Source organism: Trachypithecus francoisi, unplaced genomic scaffold (assembly GCF_009764315.1).
Source record: "Trachypithecus francoisi isolate TF-2019V2 unplaced genomic scaffold, Tfra_2.0 Lachesis_group0, whole genome shotgun sequence".
In the NCBI taxonomy this organism is placed as follows: domain Eukaryota; kingdom Metazoa; phylum Chordata; class Mammalia; order Primates; family Cercopithecidae; genus Trachypithecus; species Trachypithecus francoisi.
In genome coordinates this window covers 36,438,406-36,461,361 of record NW_022681453.1, presented here as the reverse complement: position 1 = coordinate 36,461,361, position 22,956 = coordinate 36,438,406, and the positions used below count along the sequence as shown (strand labels likewise).

Sequence of the window (22,956 nt, the reverse complement as noted above, 5' to 3'; positions counted from 1 at the left end):
TCCGTATGTACACACACAAACACTCACGCACAAGTAGTAACAACTAAGGAACAGTTTAAGATTCCACCAGAACCTTCATTCCTCCTTTTCTTTTTTTTTTTTTTTTTACATTTATAAAGGTTTTCTTTTCTTTTTTTTTTTTTATTATACTTTAAGTTCTAGGGTACATATTTTCTGAGAACCTATTATGTGCCAACTCAGTAGAAGTGAGAGATAAAAAGATGAATACCACAGGATTCCAGAATTATCTTGGCCCATGCTTCTCAATGTATGTAATCTGAATAGACATGGCAGATGCTACCCAAATAAAAAGTGTCTGGAAAATTTTAAACAAAATCAGATTTCTTACCTGCAAATCTTTTCAGAACTTTCATATACTTACAAGCACTGCAAATCTCCAGGAGGAGAACATAACAAACAGTGGGTGCTTCCCAGCAGGTAATTTCCACACTTTTGTCCAAGGAGTATCTTGAGAAGACAGTGTTTCATGAAGTATAATTCTGAAATGCTGGCCTAGACATTTTACTGGATTAAGACCCTTAAAAGGAAAAGGGCCTCATGATATTTTCCTGCTTATTCTCCCTTGTTTTTTCTTAAACTGGAAACATGGTTTGATATCTCTCTAATTTTACCATTGAAATTCTATCACTAATATTTTAAGCTTTTTGATAAAAAGCAATATATGCTCATTCCAAAAATGCATCAAAAAAATAAAAAATTATAGGAAGTTAAAAGTCAAAGTCATCCTAGTCCTCTCACCAGATTTAACTACCACTGTAGAAAGGATGTTTATATCCTTTTTGACATTTTTATGTATGTGCAAATATGATTCTTTTCTCCAAAATTATTTTGAAGCAGAGTATTCTGTTCCTTGTTTTCTTCACTCAGCAATGTATCATGGGCATTTTTCCACGTGGGTAGATAGACATATTCTCATCTCTTGAAATGGCTACATCAAATCCCATTGTGTGGGTGTGCTATGATTTATTTTATCAATCCCCTATTGACGGAGATGAAACTCCTCTCCAGTTTTTTCCATTAAAACCATTGTTGCAATAACTATAGCTTAACATATATCTTTTCACATTTGTTTAGTAATTTTCTTAGTATGAGCACCTGGAAATGGAAGTGTCAGGATTTGCATATTTTACCTTTTGGGAGATGTTACTAAATTGTTATCAAAAATTGCATGCCAATTTATCCAGTTAAGCTTTGATACTTTTGCACAAAGTTTAAAATTGAAAGAATTTTTGAGAGTTCAAATTGTCTTCTTAGGTAAACTTTGAGACATTAACAATTAAAGGCTAATCTTCATTTTTGCCATTTCTAAATATTTTTGTTTGCAGTGTAGTATAACATCTATTTTCCCTAATGAGGAGTTGAAACCACAGGCTTGAGCTCACATAAGAGTTTTTATAGCATTGTAATAATTTTCTTATAAGTTCATAGGATCAGCAGGAAATATTTATTTGCATCTCTACTTGGCTTTGATATTATAGGGTCTGATCAAATATCAATAGCTGCACCCTGACTCTGCGATGAGATCAATATGATCAATCAGATGATCGATGGATTATCACTAAGCACCAGCTTGCACCAAATAACAACCTGTCTGCTCCAATACTTAGGCCAATTCGCTATACTTAGCAGCCTAGCACTGGTACGCATTCTTAAAGAGCCAATATGTGACCATGGTTGTTCCCACTATTTCTTTTATATTACAGTTATAAAACAACCCTTTATTGTAATGTACTCTGGTATTCTACTGCATATTCTTTGAGCAGCTTTCAATAAAGTAATATTGAATAGTAAGGTAAAAATAAGCATAAGGTGTACAAAAATGCTTTTTAATATTTTAACAAAAATACCATACTTTAAAATGGATAGCGATGTTCAGTATGCAATAATCAAGGCATAAATGAATATATCTAACACAAATAGTTTGCTTAATATAGCTTTAAATCAGGTCAAGTATAAATTACACAGACAACTCTATTCAGAGTAATCTTTTTATATATCATTTCCATACACCCCTGTCGATAAAATAGCAGTGACTCAGGAATAAATGATTCATTAGGCACTTAAAACTTCTTGTCTCATGTAATTTATCTATATAATTTAAAATTACTGAAGAATCCCAAGGATCTTTTCTTGCTAAATTATTTTGAGATGATTTATATTTTACTAAGTTTCAAGGACACACCCCCCCGCCCCCCACACACACACATTCAAAATTAGGTAACTATCAAAATTGCTGTCATAATTCATAGATCCATAAGGGGAAAACTCATCCTAAAATAGAAAATTACAGTTAGCAAAAACCATTCAATCTTTTTTTTAACCTGTTACACAAAACAACCTGGTGATTATAAAGAGTTGAGGTGTCTATTTTAATTACCTGAAACAATTGAACACCACTTTTGAGTTTTCATTGTTCAGTGTGTCTTTTTAAAGTGAAATGTCCTGTCTATAGCTTTATAATGAAAAATTTTAAAAAAGCACAAGTATTCTTCAAGTTGTTAGGGTAATTTCCTACATCATTCCCCAAATAAAAACTTGATCCAGCCAAATATTAAATTATTGAAATTACAAATCTGTTCATCTATAGCACATTTTACTCATTAGTGTAATTTTAAAATTCACTTTCATGTGATTGACTGTTTTAATCTTCCTTAACTAGTGAGTAACTGAAAATAAATGGTGCATTCCTAATACTATAAATACGAAAAATAGGAAGTACTTAGGGACTGCAGGCGAATGCATTAAAATCAGTCAGTTTTCTAGTTAACATATTCTCATTCTGTTTGTGTACAAACCCACTGCATTGAGAAGACAGATCACAAATTCATGGCCTCACAAAAACATGGTCTCCATTTCATGTTATGACAGCAGAAATTGGTCCAAATCTCTAACCATTTCCCCTAAAGGACCCTGGCTGGCTGGTGCCATCCAGGTGAGGCAATCTGAACGAGGGGAATATCATGTCAAATTCCACTCATCTGTCAGTGTAGCGGATTATTTCTTGAGAGACTGAAATTGGCTGTTTGCTGTCTGAATACCATCAATCTTACCATGTAGGGAACAGCCAAACTGCCTGTAAGATGCTGGGTAGCAGAGGGTGGGGATGGGGGGGAGCCATTCCTAATCAGGTGAGGAGGCAGCTGTAAAGCTTTCACTCTCCCTCCATTCAAGGCTCTGAGTGAAAGATTTGTCATTTTCCACATTTCCCAGATACTTGGTATGCACATGGAGTCTGCCTGCTCTTGCTTTATGAAAGAGGTGATTTTTCAAGCTTAGGCAAATGTGGCAGAGCTCAGGGTCTGCGGGTGTCTCATTTTTTCTCATCATGTCACTTGTTTTAACCGATTTGAGAAAATGAGATCATGTTTTTCCTTTTTGCTCATTTATCCAGCAATTTATTTATTTATTTGTTCATCTAGGGGTGGATTGTCACAGATAACTGGCCCTGATTTCTATCTTGTTTTCATACACATTTCATTAGTGTCCCTGGAGATTTAAGACCTACAAGGCAAAACGTCACAACTCTCATCCCAAAAAAGGCATATTTTTATTCTTGAAATCAAAAGATTGTATTAAAGGATCTGACTGGAATTATCTAGAATATGGCTATGACCAAGATCTATTACTTTAATCTTTGCAGCTATTGTCAAAAGCCAAGGAAAGTTGAATAAATGTATTATATAGAACTATTGGATGTTAAGTTTAATATCATTTTAATCATTCTGGATCTAGGAAGGGATATTTATAGTTTCTTCATTTCAACAATAAAGCTGAAATGGGTCTCATGTATTAGCACTTGGGGTCAAAATTGGTTTCAGTGCTGCAGTTTCTTGGGGTATTTGATACACAGATCAACCATGCATTGGTTGATAATACACAAATTCTAAGGAAGAAAATGGAGAAAACAAATATTGAGTTTAATTTCAGCCGGAACCTAATATGTGATTTTCAGTTAAAAATATGATATTTTAATAATAAGCCCTATAAAGACATAAGTTTAATTATTACACATAACCCACACCAAAAACTCCACATATTCACTGATTAACAGAGACAACTATGTGAAAGCTTGTTACAAATGGTACTGTATCTATTTCATGATTATATGCATAGAGTAAAATAAGACACATAGCATTGGTAGTATATTCTAGCCATGTACCACATGGTTAACAAAACAATATCAAGAGGAAAAAAAGAGTTGTTGCCTCAGCTATGTGGATTATTAGCTGTGTGAACAGCAAAGCTTCATTCATCAAACATCCCTGGCTTGCAGGTTTACAGTCTATTAAGTGGGGACATCAGTAATTCCCAATATTTGTGAAGAACTTTACAGCTTACAAAAGACTTATTAGAAGTTATTTTTACTATATTGACACCCCACCTCACCCCCACCACCACCATATCTATATGTGGGAAATGAGAGCAGAAAAGTCAGTTGTCCAAGGTTATGTCACTAACCTTAAGTGACAGAGACTTGGGTGGCCAGCCCTGAGCCCTGCCTTCTCCCCTCAACCACGTACCACTCACCAGTTCTGCCATGGCCACCTCTCAGAATGGGTGTGCAGTTCAGATGAGACCAAGTTTTGACATAGTGAAAGTTTTCAAAAATTATATGAAGGGGCTCACACTTCTGCAAAGAAGCTATTTGGCATGGTCACTTGGCGCACTGAGAGGCATTTTCCCCTCCTAGGGACACAGGCTCTGGCAGTGAATCATGCTGATCTGACTTCCAATGACAACTATTGCCTGTGTGGCCTCAGACAAGCCACCTAACCTTTCAGAGTTTCTGTTTCCTGGGCGAAAGGGGAGAAATTACACCTATTTGAGTAAGGATTCAACTAAACAGTGTGAATTAATCCTGAGAGCCCTGCCTAAAACATACACGTAATAGTTGTTTCATCATGAATTCTTACTGTTGAGTATCACAACGAGTGCAGATGTCCCGCATTGTTTATTATTTATGACCATGTAGTGAAAGACATTTGTGCCAGAACTGACTGTGATTAAGCGATTGGAGGTAATGTGGGAATCTCAAATTCACTTTTGTTTTCCCTCCATCTCGGTTGCACTGAGGCTTGAGTGACTGTTCCCGCGCCAGGCTCTGGACACGGGATGCAGAAATACAAGCGCGTCCTGAAGCAGGGCGGTTTCCATGCCCACCTGCAGGGGCACTAGCGCCCCCTCGCCTTCCCTCTCAGACCAGAGCGTGGGGAAACAGGATGGCGGGGCCCAGAATCAGCTCCCAGCCTCAGCCCCAAGCACAAGCCAGCCCCACCCCTTCTCTCGGGGCGGCCAGAGCTCCAGCACCCAGCAGGCTTGCGCGCTCACTGCAGCCTGGTGCAGGCGCGCGGGAGGACCCTGGGCTGCATCCGCGGTCTGAAAAGCCTGCCCCCAGCAGGGAAGCTGAGCCCCGAGAGGCAGCAAGCGGAGCCCCGGAAGGTATTGCTGGAGGACTGTACAGAAGAGCCTGGGATCGGTGTCCAGGCCGCCTGAGGAGCCAGGGAAAGGCAAGGGCGTAGACGCTGGACCACGCAGCAGGAGGAAGCCCGACGGATGGGAGGAGGCCATTGATGGGATTTGGAGAGGCGGGTGGAGGGCTGGGAGCACTTCAGAACTCAGCATCAGAAACTTGGGCGCGCAACTGGTCCCCCGAGCCCGAACTTGACCGTCGCGAGAGAGGAAGGGAGGCGGGGGAGGGAGGTTGGGTGGAAGGTGAAGGCGGGGTGGGTAGTAGAAGGATGCGAAGGCTGATGCTGAACAGAAAATGGAAGGAAATTTTTCCGAAAACCGGGGAAGGTAGGGACAATCGAGCTGGGAGGGACTGTAATGAGAAAGCTGGAGAGGCAAAGAAGGAGAGCAAAATCCAGATTGAGGAGCGAGGCCGTGGATGGGTGAAAAATACACTTTGAACATTAAGAGGAAGAAAGCAAAATGCGTCCGGAACTAAAAATTCAATATAGGAAAAACAAAACAAAACAAAAATCAGGTGGGAGGGACCTCGTCCCTGAAACTGCCAAAAGAGAGGGAAAAATGCCACTGAGCATACCGGAAGAACAGAAAGTGAAAGGAGAAAGGAAAGGAGGCATATTATACCAGACAAGAAATAGTAAGTTAATTTTTAATTTCTTTTTCATTGACAACTTGCTTCCAAAGTTAATTTGGGGACTATGCCCCCAACAAAATTCTTAGCCACATACAGACCAAGATTATAGTAGGTAAAATCCTCAAGTCTTGAAAGTTATTCCACCTTTTGCAGAATATTCTGCTATTGGCCAAAGCGTCCAAAAACAGATGACTTCTACTTTTCAAGGTGTGTAGAAGCAGGCGGGGTGACACTTAGAAAAACCCACCTTTTCTGAGAAATTAATAGGAATACCCCCAAGACATTTTGGCACATTCCCCTTCCCCCAAAGCATCCAGCCAACAATATGTCTTGGAATTCAAAGGCAAGCTGCCCACACTACAGCACTTTATGTCACTTGCATTCAACCATCTGTTAAGGAAACAGTGGCAAGACTGGAGGAGGCTGCAGTGGATCCAGCTCCTGACTTACCTGGTCTGTGCAGGTGATGCTGCTGGAAAGTGTGCTGAAGGGATCCATGGCAGAGTAGCATTGCACAAGCACTTATCCACAAATACAGGACCCAGGACATCGCAGAGACCATTGCCATTCTCTAAAGAGAACATTCGACAGGAAAGGTTACCCGCGGCTTCAAGCCCCCAGCTCAGTCAGCCCCACTGATGAGGGAAGGGAGGTCTCAGACGTCATGTTCCTTTGCTACTTCTCTGGCTAGAACTAATGATCCAGCAGAGGTCATGCTATGAAGTGGGATTGAGGGAAAGCCCTTTTCAGATGATCATACATTCATTTTTTTCTTAATTCTGCAAAATTCCAAGGATTGCCAAAATGCAAAAATAAAGTTTTAGACTATCAGTTAGTCAGTTTAAAACAATGTGTGCTGACTAAAAATCCTATTTTACACAATGATCTTTAAACTATAGTTATCTCAGGCACTGAAAAGCTGCAGACTCCTCCTGTTCATTCTAACTTCATTGCAAGTCTGACATAAGCCTGGAAGGAAAGAGTGGGTTCTTTTTTTTTTTTTTAATTCTACAGTCATGAATTTTTAATTGCAATGCTGTCTTCTAAACTAAGTAATCATTTCTCAGAGGCATGTTGTAATCTCCTGATAGAACCGATACTTTTGACTGGACCAAAGAATCAGAAGGGATTGTGTTTAGCCAGAATGAGTTTCAGATGCAAGACCTATTCTTCTATCCTAGAGCAAGCCATAATTTACAATATTGCTTAGCCTCCTAAGATTTCATTGTAGCTTTTGTTGTACAGCATTGATGAATGTGCATATACAGGTGGCGTATGTATTTATGGATGAATATGTACCTTTTCTTGAGCACTGAAACTTTGACAGTCTTATCTGAACCTATGAGGATCTTAGGAACTACAAAGGCTCAACTGCGCTATATATTGTCCAATTTCTCAAACAACACCTCATGCTGCATTTCATATTGCCAAATTAATCAAACTTGAAGCACCGTCCTTACTTAGCCAGTGATAGTGAAGCATTTTCTACACAAGAATCCAGTTAACTGTATGCTTTTCTGTTAGGTCGAGAGGACTTTGGAAGAAGATTTCTTTCTTTCTTTTCCTTTTCACTGTCAAATCATACCCTTCGAAAACCTCAACTACACATTGAAAACGTGCTAGTAACCTCCCAGCCTGGCTTCTTTATTCATGAAAATTGGTTCTTTATTAAAAACCATGATGTTCAGAAAACAAAAATATACATCATATATATGCACATAACACAGGCTCATTTGTGGATTTTAGCAGAGAGATACAGCCTTAGAAGGATTTTAGGACTATAATAGACAAATGGTGACAACTATAATTAAGGGCAAAGTAGGAAAACATTATTTTCAACAGCTTGGTGCTATTCATGCCTAAGTCTGTGATTCAGATGGAGCATTCACTTTCTAATTACTTTCACTGCCCACTGTTTACTTTTGTATACAACATACTTTGTCTTATTGTTTTCAGAACTATCGGGATAACATACATGCATTCTCTTCAGTGGAAATGAATAGCAGCACCCCTACTGTGAAACCTAAAACGAATGTATTTGGGGACTTTTTCAGAATACCCTGCAAATTACAGAAAGACAAAACAGAGGTGACTGTGGATGTATTTACTGCTTGTGAATTGCAGTTAAAATGTACTAGAAATTCATCTAAACTTGAAAAAAAAATCCTGCCACAACCAAAACTTAACAGTTTTTCAATGACTGCTTTCTCTTGCTCATTTCTTCACCCATATAGATCCTACCACTCAAAAGGATTACTGTGACTTGATGCTTGCAATATTTTCTTTTTTAATTTAACTTTCTTTAATTCTCAGCATTACTTCCAAACCTCCTGCATGCCACTCTCACTGCTTGCTCCTTTACCAAGAGGTTGTCTCAATGTTATTAAGTGTCTTCCCCAAATAAAGCATTCAGCCTTGCACAGTTCTCTAGATATGCCTGGATATGCTTCAGATCTGCCTTCTGAATCTTAAACCCTCAAAGATGCTTCTTACCTGAAAAATCCAGCCAAGAGCAGAGTACTCTATTAGTGTTCATTGGAAAGATCTAACACTTTTTAAAATCCATCTGTGCCACAATTTGAAATCTTTTTTCAAAGAGCTTCCCAACAATCTTCTTTATCAGGATTAAAAAAATAAAAAATGTTACTCTCTTCCGATCCTATTTCCACAGTAAAAAAAAAAAAAAAAAAAAGAAAAAATTAAAAAAGACATCGGGTTCATTCAGACTGTATTGTCAGAAAAGGAGCCAAGGTTTGAGGGGTGGAAACCTTGTCATTTTCACCTTTAAATCATCTCCTGGCGTCACCTCTGCCTGACGAGACCTTTGAAGTGATGGGGAGATAATGTGCAGTTTCCTGATGAGAATCAGTTTATAGTTGCCGATGGACCATCCCCACTCCAGTGCATTCAGGGCAGAGTAAGGCAGCAAAATGTAGGAGCAGGGCTGCTATACGGTGCTGTAAGTAGCGGTAGTCTGTTTCAATACATCCCTCCGCTCCAAAGTATCACATGTCTTAAAGTGACATTACCCTCTATTACAGCTACAGTGAATTGTAATATCTGCCCACTAACTCTTCAACAACTCAAGCAGCGCTTTAACACTATATTGCCTGATTTATTATGTTAGAGGTCCTACTGATACCATTGATTTAACAAAAGAGTAAAGAGGGAAGGAGAAACAAGAAAAAAAGCATTCTGCAAAATACTGATAGTATTAGTGGGAGTTACACTTCTAACAGTAAATGGGAAAGTGAAATATAAGCCATTTCTTACCTCTTAATGTTCTTTTTACCAGTAAGTTAACCACAAATATTGTCAGGTTTATACTAATTTAAGTCTGCTGGTTGTTTCAGCAGTTAAATAGGAGACTAGAATTTACCTGGAATAGGACATAGATGCATATATGCATAAGTCCAACAAAAATCTTCCGAACTTTTTGAACATGTTTAATAAATAAAAATGTGTTATTTTTAGCACCAAATGAAGAAATATGCTCACAGCTCTTTTTAAAAAATTTTTCGTCTCCTTCAAATAACATGCTGGGGTGGGGAGGGAAAACACTCAGTAGTTCAATGTCTTGTTTCTCGTACTATGGGTTTGAACCCTTTCTTCTTCAGAAATACAGTGTAATTTTGCCTAAACTTCAATGATGCATACAAGGGGACCCAGTTTTCACTTGTCAATTGCACAGGTAATAATTCCCTGAAATACCCTCAGTTATTTCACAGATCACTTATAAAGCCCCTACTATGTGTTAGGTTCATGGAGAACAAAGCAGAAAGCATGATTGATGAGATCCTCACTGTTATAGATCATACTGTCTAGTCTTTTATGGTGTTTTCAAAATCAAGGTAGTTCTCATAATATTCCTTCCTTGGAAACATTTTGAAATTCCCCAGGATACTCTCTTGCCTTTCAGAGGCACAATAAAGAAGGTCCGATGCTGCTTTGCATCTTTGCAAGCGATTCTGTTTTCTCATGTTACACACAGTGAGAGAGTGAGGGATCCTTCAGACTCGTCAGTCTTGTCAATTGGTCTTTCACATTGCACAAAACACACATAATAGCTCTTTGTAATATAACAACTGTTCACTAAATCTTACATCTAAACAGATTTCTAAGTAGTAGCAAATATTAATCTCACAGTTAAAAATTAGTTAAAAATGCCAAAGTTCTAGTTGGTATTGCATGTTTCACATCTGTGCCTCATTCTTGTTTTTCATGAGTATGTACAGAAAGTTTACACTGACTGTACAGCATCAAGATAAACAAACAAACAAACAAAAAACAGCAGTGGTGGCAGGTAATGTTTATCAAACCTTCACCAGATGCTAGCACATTCTATAGTATGTCTTGTAAAGTCTAATTTAATTCTTTTTACCAACCCCATAAGATAAGTATTATTATTATTATCTCTGTTTCACAGTTGGGGAATGTGAGAGGAGACAGGAAGGTTAAAGAACGTGCACAAGGTTGTAGGGAAGTAAGTGATAGAGCAGATTTCAAGCCCAAGAGTACATTTCTAAACACTGGGATAAAATATTAATAGAAAAAATAATTCAAAAATATAACTATTATATTTTCTTATTTCTTTAACATTAAGATAGTCTCAAAAAATGATTATTCATTCTTTTTAGAGGTACATATTATACCAGGTATTTGAAATATAGAAGTATACAAGACAGCCTTTGCCCCATGATTATTGTTGGTTGTGGTTTTACTATGCTAATGAATTAAAATTAAAAGGAAGTTCACCTTTGCTAATAAAGGCTACCATTTTGAAAACCTGTAACCATTATGTTTTTCATTTCTAGAGATTAAAGTGAGGGTCAAGATAGTTACTTCCGTAATTAAATTTAATCCACCACCTAATGGACTACATTCAAGGTATTCAGATAGGCATTGTTGAAAATTAAGAAAAAAAAACTGGAATAAAGACTCGCCTTAAGTATCATTCTAAATGTATGTAATGAAGCAAGAATATCAACAGAGTTCCATGTTTTTCTTCCAAATACCTTGCAGACCATTGCATTACAGCCAATGATCATTTGTCCTAATAATGTAAGAATCAACATATATTGATCTTTGAGGCCATTTAGTGTATTCTCCCAACTCAAAGCAAAACTACTGTCACATTTTTCAGAGAAGTTGAGTCTTTCCACCTTCTGACCATGGCAGGATTGCACTTCCTGATCCATTTAGGGTTGGGTATGCCATAAGGTTCAGCCAATGAGGTGTCTTTAGAACTGATGGCATTTCCTCAAGCAATAGAGCATTTAATTGCTGAAGTGACACCCTCAGATCTCTTCTTGCCTTTGAAGCAGGGACAAGCTGTGCTATCAGCCTAAGTCCTTGAGCAGAGGCCTCCTCTTCCCCTACCAATCTTTGATGGATCTACATAGTGAATAAGAAATAGTTTTTTGTTTAAACAATTACAACTTAGGAGTTATTTGTTATTGCAGCATCATCTAGTCTATCCTGACTGATGAAAACTTTATCTTGTAATTCACTTATTAATTGAATTTTTATGTTCCATGCACTGTACTAAGCCATGAGGAGAGCATTATACACATTAGTAATCACAACTATGTCTTAAAAATACAAAACATTCACAAGGTAAACACCAAACAAACAAACAAAAGCAGTAACAAAAAAAACACATACAACAAAATAAAACCCAACTACTGCTTAAGAAAGAATAAAGATCCTTAGTAGCAACAGGGAATGCACACAGTTGGAAAGAGAAGCTAAATCATTTTCTATCAAACTGGGGATATTCTATACTACAATTTGAATCTGGATCCATAAGGCAGAATTTTCAGTAACTGTAAGAAAAAGAAAATGAGAGACAAGATTTTTCTTAGACTGGAAAAAAAGATAACCTTCATGTAGGAGTCTCATTTTTCACTTCCAGCAGCCTAGCTCTACAATTACTTTATCAACTATAATTCCTCATTGCTTATCTTGTCTGTCTTCCAGGTAGAAGAAAAAGAAAGAATAAGGTCCTTTCTTTTGTTCTTACACTTCTCATTTCTTTATTCTTTATTCTCCTTTTAGGACAGAGAAAAAGTTGAAATCCCACCAGCTTCACCTTCTTTTCTCTAACCAAAGCAATACATATATATTTTTATGGCAAATAAGTAGTCCCTTTTTTTTTTTGCAAGGATATGAACATATATCAGAAGCACATAAAGGTCATGAAAATGACTGCTTTGGCAATAACAAAAACAATAATATGATTTTTTGGTTTATAAAACTTTCAAATCCATAGCTGATTTAAGATCAGATCTCCCAAAGCTACTCAATTCCAATGGCCATTCAACAACCCAATAGTTTGAGCCAGAAATGAAGACTCTTCGGGACATGTCCCTCCCCATAAACTTCTGCATCCAATCAGTCACTACTGCCTACTAATTCTACTTCCTGTTTATGCCTCAAATCCATCCAGTCTGTCCCTCTCCATTCAACTCTGTTGTCCAGGCTACCATCATCTTTTACCTGAACTATAACAAGTATACTTGTCTTGGAGTATGTAGCTCCCACCTGTGTCTCCCCGACTCTGCATCTGGAGGGAGCATATTTGAGACACATGATGATTATGTCACTCCTGCTACTTAAAAACCTTTCAATGGTTTCCCATTGCACTTAAAATAAAGTCCAAATCTTATGTCCATGGTTGACGAGGCTCTGCATGAACTGGCCCACCTACTTCTCTAGCTTCATCTCTTACAAACGTTCTAACTCTTGGCTTCTAGTAGACTCTTCTCTTGGATCCTTGAATAGGATGGAGAAACTTTCTTTCCAAAGCCTTCTCTAGTACTCCAGACAAGATCAGGTCATTGTGCTATGTCCCCTTGTATCCCTTGGGACAGCACGTCTAGAATCTCAAATACCAGTATAAATAGCAATTTCTGGAATTATTTGTTTAACGCCTGCTTTATCTCCTTACAAGAATCACCATGAGGGCAAGTAGGACAAGCATATTGGTCATTGCTGCATCTTCAGAGTCTAACATACTGCCTGGCATATAGTAGACAATAAAATACTTGAATGAATAAATGAATAATAATGAATGAATCAAAAATAAAATACTAATTTACCATCAGGATGGCATGCATAATGAACTGCCTTTACAGAAATAAGTAGATTTGACCAGGCGTGGTGGCTCACGCCTATAATCCCAACACTTTGGGAGGCCGAGGCAGGCGGATGGCCTGAGATCAGGAGTTCAACACCAGCCTGGCAAACATGGTGAAACACCATCTCTACTAAAAATATGAAAATTAGCCAGGTGTGGTGGCGGGCACCTGTAATCCCAGCTACTCAGGAGGCTGAAACAGGAGAATCGCTTGAACCCTGGAGGCAGAGGTTGCAGTGAGCCAAGATCACCATTGCACTCCAGTCTGGGTGACGAGAAAGAAAAGAAAGAAATAAGTAGATTTTGTGACCCTCCCCATAGCCTTTGCTAGTTTTTTTGGTAGGTAATATATTCATGTATGAAGTGGTGACCCATATTCAGGGTGACCACCTTGCCCTGTGTTAGCCTATTGCAATGACACTAAGTAAAGGAAATTGGCCTGTACACTGTTTAAAACAATGGCTACTTGCCACTAAATTTGTGTTGGATTTTTTTTTTTTTTTTTGCTAGAAAAAAAAAAAAATGAAACCATTGTGAATTTTCCACCCTGGTTCTCAGGATTTGATATCCATTATGATCTGATGGTAGATCTCACAGCTGATCCCTGGAGAATAAAAAAAGTCTACAGATGTTAAAAGTCAAAAGAAAGCACTTAAAATTTCAGTATATTGGACCTAGAAGAGACCCCCAAAATCTCCTTGTCTAGCCTGTTTTTTTTAGAAGAAAGATGAAGACCTAAGAAAGGGGAAGAGGCTTACTCAAGGGAACATGGTAAATTAACTAGCGTAGATGATGTTAGAATACAACTTTCCCAATCTAATGTCGCTCTTTTGTGTGCTTCCCCACCCTCCAACGTAGACACACACATAGATACAAACACACACACACACACACAGAGGAATAGAGAGAATGAGAGAGAGAGAGAGCACTATTCAGTAGAACTTTCTGCAATGTTGAAGATGTTCTGTATTTCTGCTGGCTAATATGGTAGCCACTATTGACATGTAGCTATTAAGCATTTGAAATGTCACAAGTGCAACCAAGAAACTGAATTTTTAATTCTATTTAATTTTAACTATTTTAAATTTAAATAGCCACATTTGGTTGATAGCTACTGCATTGGACAGCACAGTTCTGGAATACACAGCCAGGTCAAGAAAAATAAAATCTGTGATTTTTCAATAATTTTTAGTAAGCTAAAAGAAAGATCTTTAATTACGTGATAGTAACCTTCCAGGATGAGAATAGCATAGAAAGAAAGAAGTAGGGTGTGTTTGGTTACAATTAACAGAAAAACAAACAGGCATACACAAAATTCAAACTGGAGTAAATAATAAAGAAGATGTACAGTTTCCTGTGGGTTGATAGCCCACAGGTGGCACTCACTTGCAGGTGGGTTTAATGAGCAATTCCACTAAGCCATCAAAAACTAGTTCATTTCAAACTCTCTCTGCCTTCCAGAATTTCTATTCATTCTAAGGCAGGTGTCTCGTCATGGCTGAAACATGGCTGCCAATGGCTGCCTGGGCTATGTGCTTCCTCATCCACATAGGAACAAGAGAAAGGATTGTTTTGGGTTTTCTCACATGAGCAAGTATTATTTATTCCTAGCTTCCTCCAGCAAACTACTAGTCATGCCTCATTAGTTTAACTTGGGTCACTTGCCCCTCCTTGAGCCAGTGACCTTGAACAGGGGGAAAGATCACATTGTTGGGCTTAGAGCTACAGTACATGCCACAACCCTAACTCTGGAGAGCATCCCCCAAAAGAGATGCATTCAGTGGGGGAGGGTGGCACTTAAAGGAGAATTAGGATAATAATGGGAAAAGGAGAATGAATATTGAAGGCATGATTATAATGTTGACTAAGGCTAGTAAAGCTTTCATATGTACTTTTAGGACTAAAGGACTTTGATATGTTTTATAATTTCTTCCTACTTATAAAATAATGTATTCATATGTTAAAAGGTAGATAACTCAAGATCTAAACTAAAAGTTTTAAAAGTCATCTATAATCAATCACACAAATGTTACCAGCATTCACATTTAAGTATACATACTTCTAACACTTTTTCAAACATGCCTATTTGGTGCTGTTTTTTTAAATTGCAATTTAATATATTGGTTTTTTGGTTTGTGTGTGTGTGTGTGTGTGTGTGTGTGTGTGTGTTTTGAGATGGAGTTTTGCCCTGTGACCCAGGCTGGAGTACAATGGCACTGATCTCGGCTCACTGCAACCTCCTCCTCCTGGGTTCAGATGATTCTCCTGCCTCAGCCTCCTGAGTAGCTGGGATTACAGGTGCCCACCACCATGCCCAGCTAATTTTTGTATTTTTAGTAGAGATGGGGTTTCACCATGTTGGGCAGGATGGTCTTGATCTCCTGACCTCATGATCTGCCCGTGTTGGCCTCCCAAAGTGCTGGGATTACAGGTATGAGCCACCACACCTGGCCAATATGTTTTTATTATGTTTTATGATTTTTCATTGTATTTTTTATATTTTATTATTTTTTTCTCAAAATATCACATTTTTCATGTCAGTCCTTTAATGGTGCTCTTAATCCACTTAACCAATCTAAAGTACTGTACTTTTGTTTCTTGAAATATTCGACATCCATTTGTTGCTTGTAAATTGTGGTTGATTTTGCTTTTGTGGCAGTAAATTTTTTACTACATGAACCAAATATTAAAAACAGGAAAGTCTTTCTTTTTCTATGGGATCCTACATAGTGTTAGTGGTTAACTACAAAAAAAAAGTAATCATACATGTATCTTATTTTCCTAGTGTGGGTTTAAGTACTATTAACTTTTCTTGACTTCCTAGGTTTATATTTGATTTGCCATTAAGTAAATTTCTGAAGAATAGAAGTTTTTGTCTTACTATTAATATAGCTTATTATTCTCTTTTATCTGGCTTGAGTTTTTAATCATGTGAACCAGACAATTCCCAGAAATAGTAGAAAAACACAGGAAAATAGAAATATATATATATATATATTTTAATCTATACCTCTTTGGGTCTTCCTCCTTTTATTTATTTATTTTTTAATGTGGTCAGAGAGGCAATCTAACAGCAGGAATGAGATAATAAACTCTGGAGTCAAACTGTTTGAGTCTATTTCAGCTCTACCTCTTACTTGCTGTTGGATTCTGTATAACTTCACCTAAGTTGCCTCACTGATACCTGCTTCAAAGGATCATTGTTAGATGCACATCAGTGTATCTGGTACACTATAAATCTCTATAAAGTTTTAAAATTAAATTTGATTTATTTGGTGTAATTAAGATTTTGCTCAGAATTGCAAGATGTTTTCTCACTTCTCTATACCTTTGAATGTGCAAAAGTATAGAATTCTATTGAAACATTCTTTCTATTTGAAAAATACTTGCTCTGTCTTTCATTTCTACCTACCATTTCCCTTCTCCTTCCTTTTTCCTAACTCGGCTTGCTTTTCCAGATTAGCTTCTTGATGTCATTCTCTATGGAGTTTCTCTTGGCCTCCCAAGTCTAAGTTAGAGACCCCTCCTCTACACTCCCACAGATTCTGTCAACTGCACTTGCTGTAGCATCTATTGTTCTGTGCCATATTTCTCTGTTATTGTCTCTCCACTAGACTATCTTTTATATCCATATAATTAGGCAAAGCAGCATAGTGCCTTTCAGTTCCTCAAACATATTATTCCTTCCTTCCTTCCTTCCTTCCTTCCTTCCTTCCTTCCTCCTTCCTTCCTTCCTTTCTTTCTTTCTTTCTTTCTTTCTTTTTCTTTCTTTCTTTCTTTCTTTCTTTCTAGGCTGAGTTTTGCTCTGTTGGCCAGGCTGAAGTTCAGTGACCTTGGCTCACTGCAACATCTACCTCCCAAGTTCAGGGAATTCTCCTCCTTCAGCCTCCTGAATAGCTAGGATTATAGGCACACACCACCACACCTGGCTAATTTTTGTATTTTTAGTAGAGATGGGGTTTCATCATGTTGGCCAGGCTGGTCTCGAACTCCTGGCCTCAAGTGATCTGCCCACCTTGGCTTCCCAAAGTGCTGGGATTACAGGCGTGACTCACCACACCCAGCTATATTATACCATTCTTGACTCAAAGCTTTTTCACATTCTGTTCTCTCTTTCAGAAACATTTTTCCATTCTGTTATTTTCCCAAATAGCCCTTTCTTTATCCTCCCTGATTTCAGGGACACTTTCTCTGACCATATCACTCCTTTCTTGAAAATATGCAATTATTTCCCAATACACAGAAAATAATGTCTGATTTTTAAAAAACTAGGTCCAGCATGAACTGATATCTACCCCTATTTCCAAGCTAATATTATTCCACTTTTCCCTAAACACCTGCACGTGCACCATGCTCCAGTCACTCTGGTCTTTTCTCACTAATTCATTTGGGCAGTCATTCGTTTACCAAAGATTCACTCAACAAATGAGGTACGGAGACTAGAACTCAATTACTGGTGAAGAAGATAATCACTGCTCTGCTTTATATACTCCAAATCCTTTCCAGATTTATGGCCTTTAATGTGCTATAAGCTCCTATTTTATTTATCACTGTTCACTCACCATCTGGCAATGTACCTGGCACATAGTAGGTGCCTAATCAATATTTATAGAACATATGAATACATGAATGTGTGAATGAATGAATACATAGTCACTTCTCATTTATTCGTGTTTTAGGTGTTTTATGAATTTGCAGCAAGATTCTAAGCAAGTGGTTGGCAGTGGGCTGAGCAGGGAGGAGGCTGGGAAGAATTTCAGATGATGTGTCTGTATGTGTATGGGTGTTTGTGTGGGAATCTGAGTCTGAGAGTGCCTTAATGTGCATCTCCAACCTCATCCTAGTGCCAGAGGAAAATGCTTTTTGCATCACTTCTTGTTTTCTCCACCCTTTTGTCCCCTTCTTCTAACACACCCTATTGACAGTACGCCTTCCCTACTCTTGGTTTCCACCCTCACATTCAGGTTTTTGCCATAGTGTAATGGAGAACATGTGGTATCTCTGGGAGTCCCAGCTCAGGGAGAAGAATGTAACAGTTACAAGTTTAGAGTACAGAAAAAGAGAATTATAAAAGGGACTTCAAGGGAAGAGGGGATGAGAATGCACATAGCATGCTCATGTTTGGAGTCCCTAAGCCAGAAATCCTCAATCTTGGCAGTAACTTACAATAATCTGGAGAGTTTTTAAAATTCTAAATGCCCAGGCCGCCACCCAGATCAATCAAATCAGGAACTCTGGAGATGGGACTCAAGCAATAGTGTTTTTCAAAGCTCCCTAGGTGGTTCCAATTTGCAGCCAAATTTGAAAACCACTGCACGAAAACAAAAATGTACGGCAGAAGGCCTCTGGTCACTATGGCAACCCCCAAAATACCTGCAATTTCTTGTTATTTAGTTGCCAACTAAGAGATATGTTCTCTGTGTTTAACAGATTTAAGTTTAGCCCAAGCAAGGCATCTTTATTGAATACTTACTATGTGCTTGGTATGATAATAGCTACCATATAAAACCTCTATTTCATTAATTTTTTTTCTAGTCATATTTAACTGTGTAGATCATATGAAACTTAAGTGTTCCAAGCCATGTTTGGTAGATTTCATGGTTGCTTCCATTACTTATGATCCTTCTTGATTGTCACTTATATAACCACAATGTCCCTGCCAAGCTAATTGCTGGTTCCAGAAGTCTTTCCTGTAGTTCACGGTAGCCCCGTTCTCTTGACATGATCACAGATGTGAACAAAAGTCAGTTTGGGCCAAAGTTATGCAAGGACAAGCTTTCAGGGATCTTCCAAAAGACATTTCCTCACTTGTCTAAGACAGCCTCAGAAAGTGATTTTCTATTTTCATCCAGAGTTGTATAAAAAAGCATGACATTAACCAGGAGTCATTAACTGATATTTTCAGATCCTGAAGAGCCACCAACCTGTCAGCATGAGGCCGACACCCTGGAAAGAAGAGTAAACAAGTTGGGGAAATGTCCTTTGTTGAATCAAACCAATCCGAAGGTCCACTTAACACTAGGCTTGCCCTGTGATGAATTAAGACAGCTTCAGTTGGGCTTTCTGTTACTTGGAATCAAAAGCATCCTAACTAACTGAGCACTAAGACACAGCCTATAACGATGGAAATATAAAACCAAGATTATCCTATAGATAATTTAATCCAGACTCTCAGTTTAAAAATAAACAAACTAAGATTCAAAGAGCTGAAGTGCCTTGTGTAAGGCAACACAGTCTACCTGGGACTGTATTACCTAGAGCTGGGCCTGGACCTCAAGTGTCCTCATTGCCAGCTCACTGCTTATTCTACTGAACTATAAAGACATATTCATTGTGAACATTCACTTTAGTTTTCCATTCGTGTTAAATTAGTTGTAATGGCCCTAATTTTTGAAATGTCATAAATTTCCTTGGAAGGAACTCTCTCTAGAAATATATATTCTCATTCCTCTCTCAACAGACACACCCAAAACTTATAGATACAATTTGATTGTTAAATGTAGACATCATGAAAGAATACGGAAAACTGTTAAAAATACATATCACACAGCTCACCCCCAACCAAGAAAAAAATTAAAAATTCTACCAGGCTAGGCTGCTTCACTAAATGATGTTGCTGAATATATAAAATACTTGAATCTAAATTTGAAAGTGCTCCCCCCTCCCCTTGATTAACCAGATTGTCCCCTCCCCTATATATAGGAACGCTATGTGCCTGAGCCCACTTGCCATCTGTCACCACATTTTCCAAACTTCTCTTCCACCCCCTCCTCTTACACAATCTTATCACATAGAAATATTAGATTTCAGGGATTTGTATAATTTCATCAGATTTTCTGAGCAAAGTAAAAATAGAAGATGTACTGGTATACTAAACTGACTCAGTTTTTGAGTGCCCAACACATATCTACGGTAGCCAGTAATGCCCTTTACACAGACCTTATGTGGCCAGGAATAGCAAGAATAAGGTTTTTATTTTTCCCCCTGTAGTATGATATTTCATATTAGGAATTTTCAGGCATTCCCCATATTACAGAGAGGAATTTGGATAGTTTCCAGAGAGTCCTGACTCATATAACATTATATTGCTTTGTTTATTAGCTTTTGTAAAGTTTGGTGAGTTTTCCCAGATCACTGGAAAATACTTGCAAGCCAACTGGGGAGTATCCATATTGTTGCTTCCCCCTTACAGTTTAGGAGATGAATTCTAACCATCTAAATATATGGTACCTCTACTCACCCAGGCGCTTTGGCCAGAAACTTAAGAGTCTTCTTAGTTTGCTGTATTCCCTACCTCTCAGAAACAATCCATCAGAAATACAAGCTAACACTTTTGTTTCCAGATCCCACAGGAAGTCTTTGAAGAATATCCAGGGAAATTGGCTGTGAAGTATCAAGCCTACTACCCAATACACATTTGTTAAGGATGGTCCTGTGAACTAGGTTCTTTCCTATTTCGTTCTTTCCTATTTCTCTGCATGTGTAGGAGAAAAGAGCTTGTAAGAAGCCCCCTGTTGAGTCTACTAAGCATCTTACTTTCTTCCATCTGCACCCCTGATGGCTCTGAGGGATTAATCAATCACAGACCATTCTCTGATCATCCGGGTGGTCACATGACTCAAGCGGTGGTCACATAACTCAAGCCTGACCAATCAGGAATTCCCATGCTCTGTCAGCAGAGATTGGCTCAAGGGCACATTACCCAAGGAAGAACACAGGGGAGGAGGGGATTTACTTCCTTTATAACAGGGCTACTGGTGGCTACTTTTATCTTTGAGGAAAAAGGTTACCTGGGGAAGCAGAGAATACAATCACACCCACAAGAGAAGGAGGAAAACTAGGGTTGAAGATTTGAAGATGGAGAGAGAGAAGGAGGGAGAGGGATAAGAATAGAGTCTAAATGAAGGTTACAGACTATGGTTTGCCTTCTGCTTTTATAAATTAAGTTTTACTGGAATACAAATATGCCCATTTGTTTATGTATTACGTATACTTGCATTCATGCTACAATAGTAGATTAGTTGGAACGGATACCATATCCAATGGGTTATTCCTGACTGAGGGCACATCAAGTATGTTGCCCTTCTCAAAGATCTTATAATTTAGTGAAGGGCAAGAAATGTAAATATTAAAGCACATTAAGATAATGGGAATAAGGATGAAATGCAGGATAGAAATAAATCTAACAAAATAACAATGCTAACAACAATGATAGTGTTCCTGATGATGACAGATACCATTGATTGATTGCATAGTGGCACTGTGTTGCTTCTTTAAGTATATTGTCACTCATCCTCCAAACAACCTTGCCAAATAGATGTTTCAGTTAGGATACAAAAATGTTTGCTGTAGTAACAAGCAACCCCCATAGCTCATGCTGCATATCCAGGGGGGATCAGTAGGAGGATTTGCTTATTATAAACAGTCAAGATCCCAGGATAATGAAAGCTTTCTCCATATGTTTTCATATTTGCCTCACTGGGGGAAGGGACCATTGTAAATCACACACTGTCTCTAAAAATGTCTGTCCACAAGTGAAACACATCCCTTCCACTCACATTTCATTAGTCAAAACAAATCATTTAACCATTCCTAAACTGAGAAGTACTGGTGGAATGTAATGCTACCATGTGCTTAGAAAGAGAAGAGCTATAAATATTAAGAGAATGCCAGTACATTAGTCAGGGTTCTCCAGAGAAACAGAACCAATAGGATATAGATATATTGATAGATTATAGATGATAGATGATATACATATAGGTATAGGTATATATATAGACATAGACATATGAGGAGATTTATTAGGGGAATTGGCTCACATAATTATGGAGGCTGTGAAGTTCCACAACAGGCTGTCTGCAAGCTGGAGATCCTGGGATGCCAGTAGCGTGGCTCAATCCAAGTCCAAAAGTCTCAGGATCAGGAAAGCTGATGGTGTCAGTCTCAGTACAAGGCCAGAGGCCTAAGAACCCAGCAGGTTGCTTTTGTAAGTCCTGAAGTCCAAAGGCTGGAGAGCCTGGGGTTCTGATGTCCAGGGACAGGAGGAGAAGAATGTCCTAGCTCTAGGAGAGAGAAAAAGGAAATCTTTTTCTCTCCTTTTTTGTTCTATCTGGGCCCCCAGCCAATTGGATAGTGCCCACCCACATTGAGGGTGGATCTTCCCCACTCAGTCCACTGATTCATGCACCAGTCTCCTCTGGAAACCTCGCAGACACAACCAGAAGTAATACTTTCCAGTTTCCTAAGTATTCCTTAATCCAATCAAGTTGACACCTGAAATTAATTATCACAACCATGACTTTACTCAAATCGGTATTATTAGTATTCACTTTTCTAATGAGAAAACATAGTAAGATAAGTTAGGAGACTTCCTCAAGGCTGTCAGCTAATAAGTAGTCATGTTAAAATTGAACCCAAGTCAGTATGAATCTAAACCCCAAGACATTTTTTTTGTTTTACCATGTCACAGTCTTTTCTTATCAGCTTTGTGTTAGTTGATTGAATAAAATAGTAAATTCACATGATGTAGGACCAAGCAGGACATGTAAAACATTTGGGTTTGATGAGCTTGGAAATAGCACTTTAATATTTTTAATAAAGACATTTACATTATATAAGCAATACTTAAGAAAGACATGGACAGCAGTTTTGACCAGAGAATTGGGTCTGCAGTGGGATAAGGAAGTAGTATAAA

General features: G+C 38.2%; 2 protein-coding genes across 2 annotated transcripts in view; both read right to left on the bottom strand.

Moving 5' to 3' along the window:
- The window catches only part of TAFA1 (TAFA chemokine like family member 1), a 565,111-nt gene extending 542,823 nt beyond the window's left edge, over positions 1-22,288 (bottom strand). Inside the window, exons 1-2 of the mRNA XM_033210390.1 lie at positions 22,082-22,288; positions 6,575-6,695 (exon numbers count right to left, since the gene is read on the bottom strand). Coding sequence (XP_033066281.1) covers positions 6,575-6,692 — 118 coding nt within the window. The 5' untranslated portion in view covers positions 6,693-6,695; positions 22,082-22,288. The remainder of the gene's footprint in view (positions 1-6,574; positions 6,696-22,081) is intronic.
- On the bottom strand, positions 4,961-7,319 carry LOC117083112. Its single transcript, XM_033210389.1, has one exon. The coding sequence runs from the start codon at positions 5,932-5,934 to the stop codon at positions 5,257-5,259; it is 678 nt and encodes a 225-aa protein (XP_033066280.1). The 5' UTR covers positions 5,935-7,319; the 3' UTR covers positions 4,961-5,256.
- Positions 22,289-22,956: the final 668 nt, after the last annotated feature.

Coding starts and splice junctions, on each gene's coding strand:
- LOC117083112 (XM_033210389.1), bottom strand. CDS start 5,934: ATGTTCAAAGTGTATTTTTCACCCATCCACGGCCTCGCTCCTCAATCT.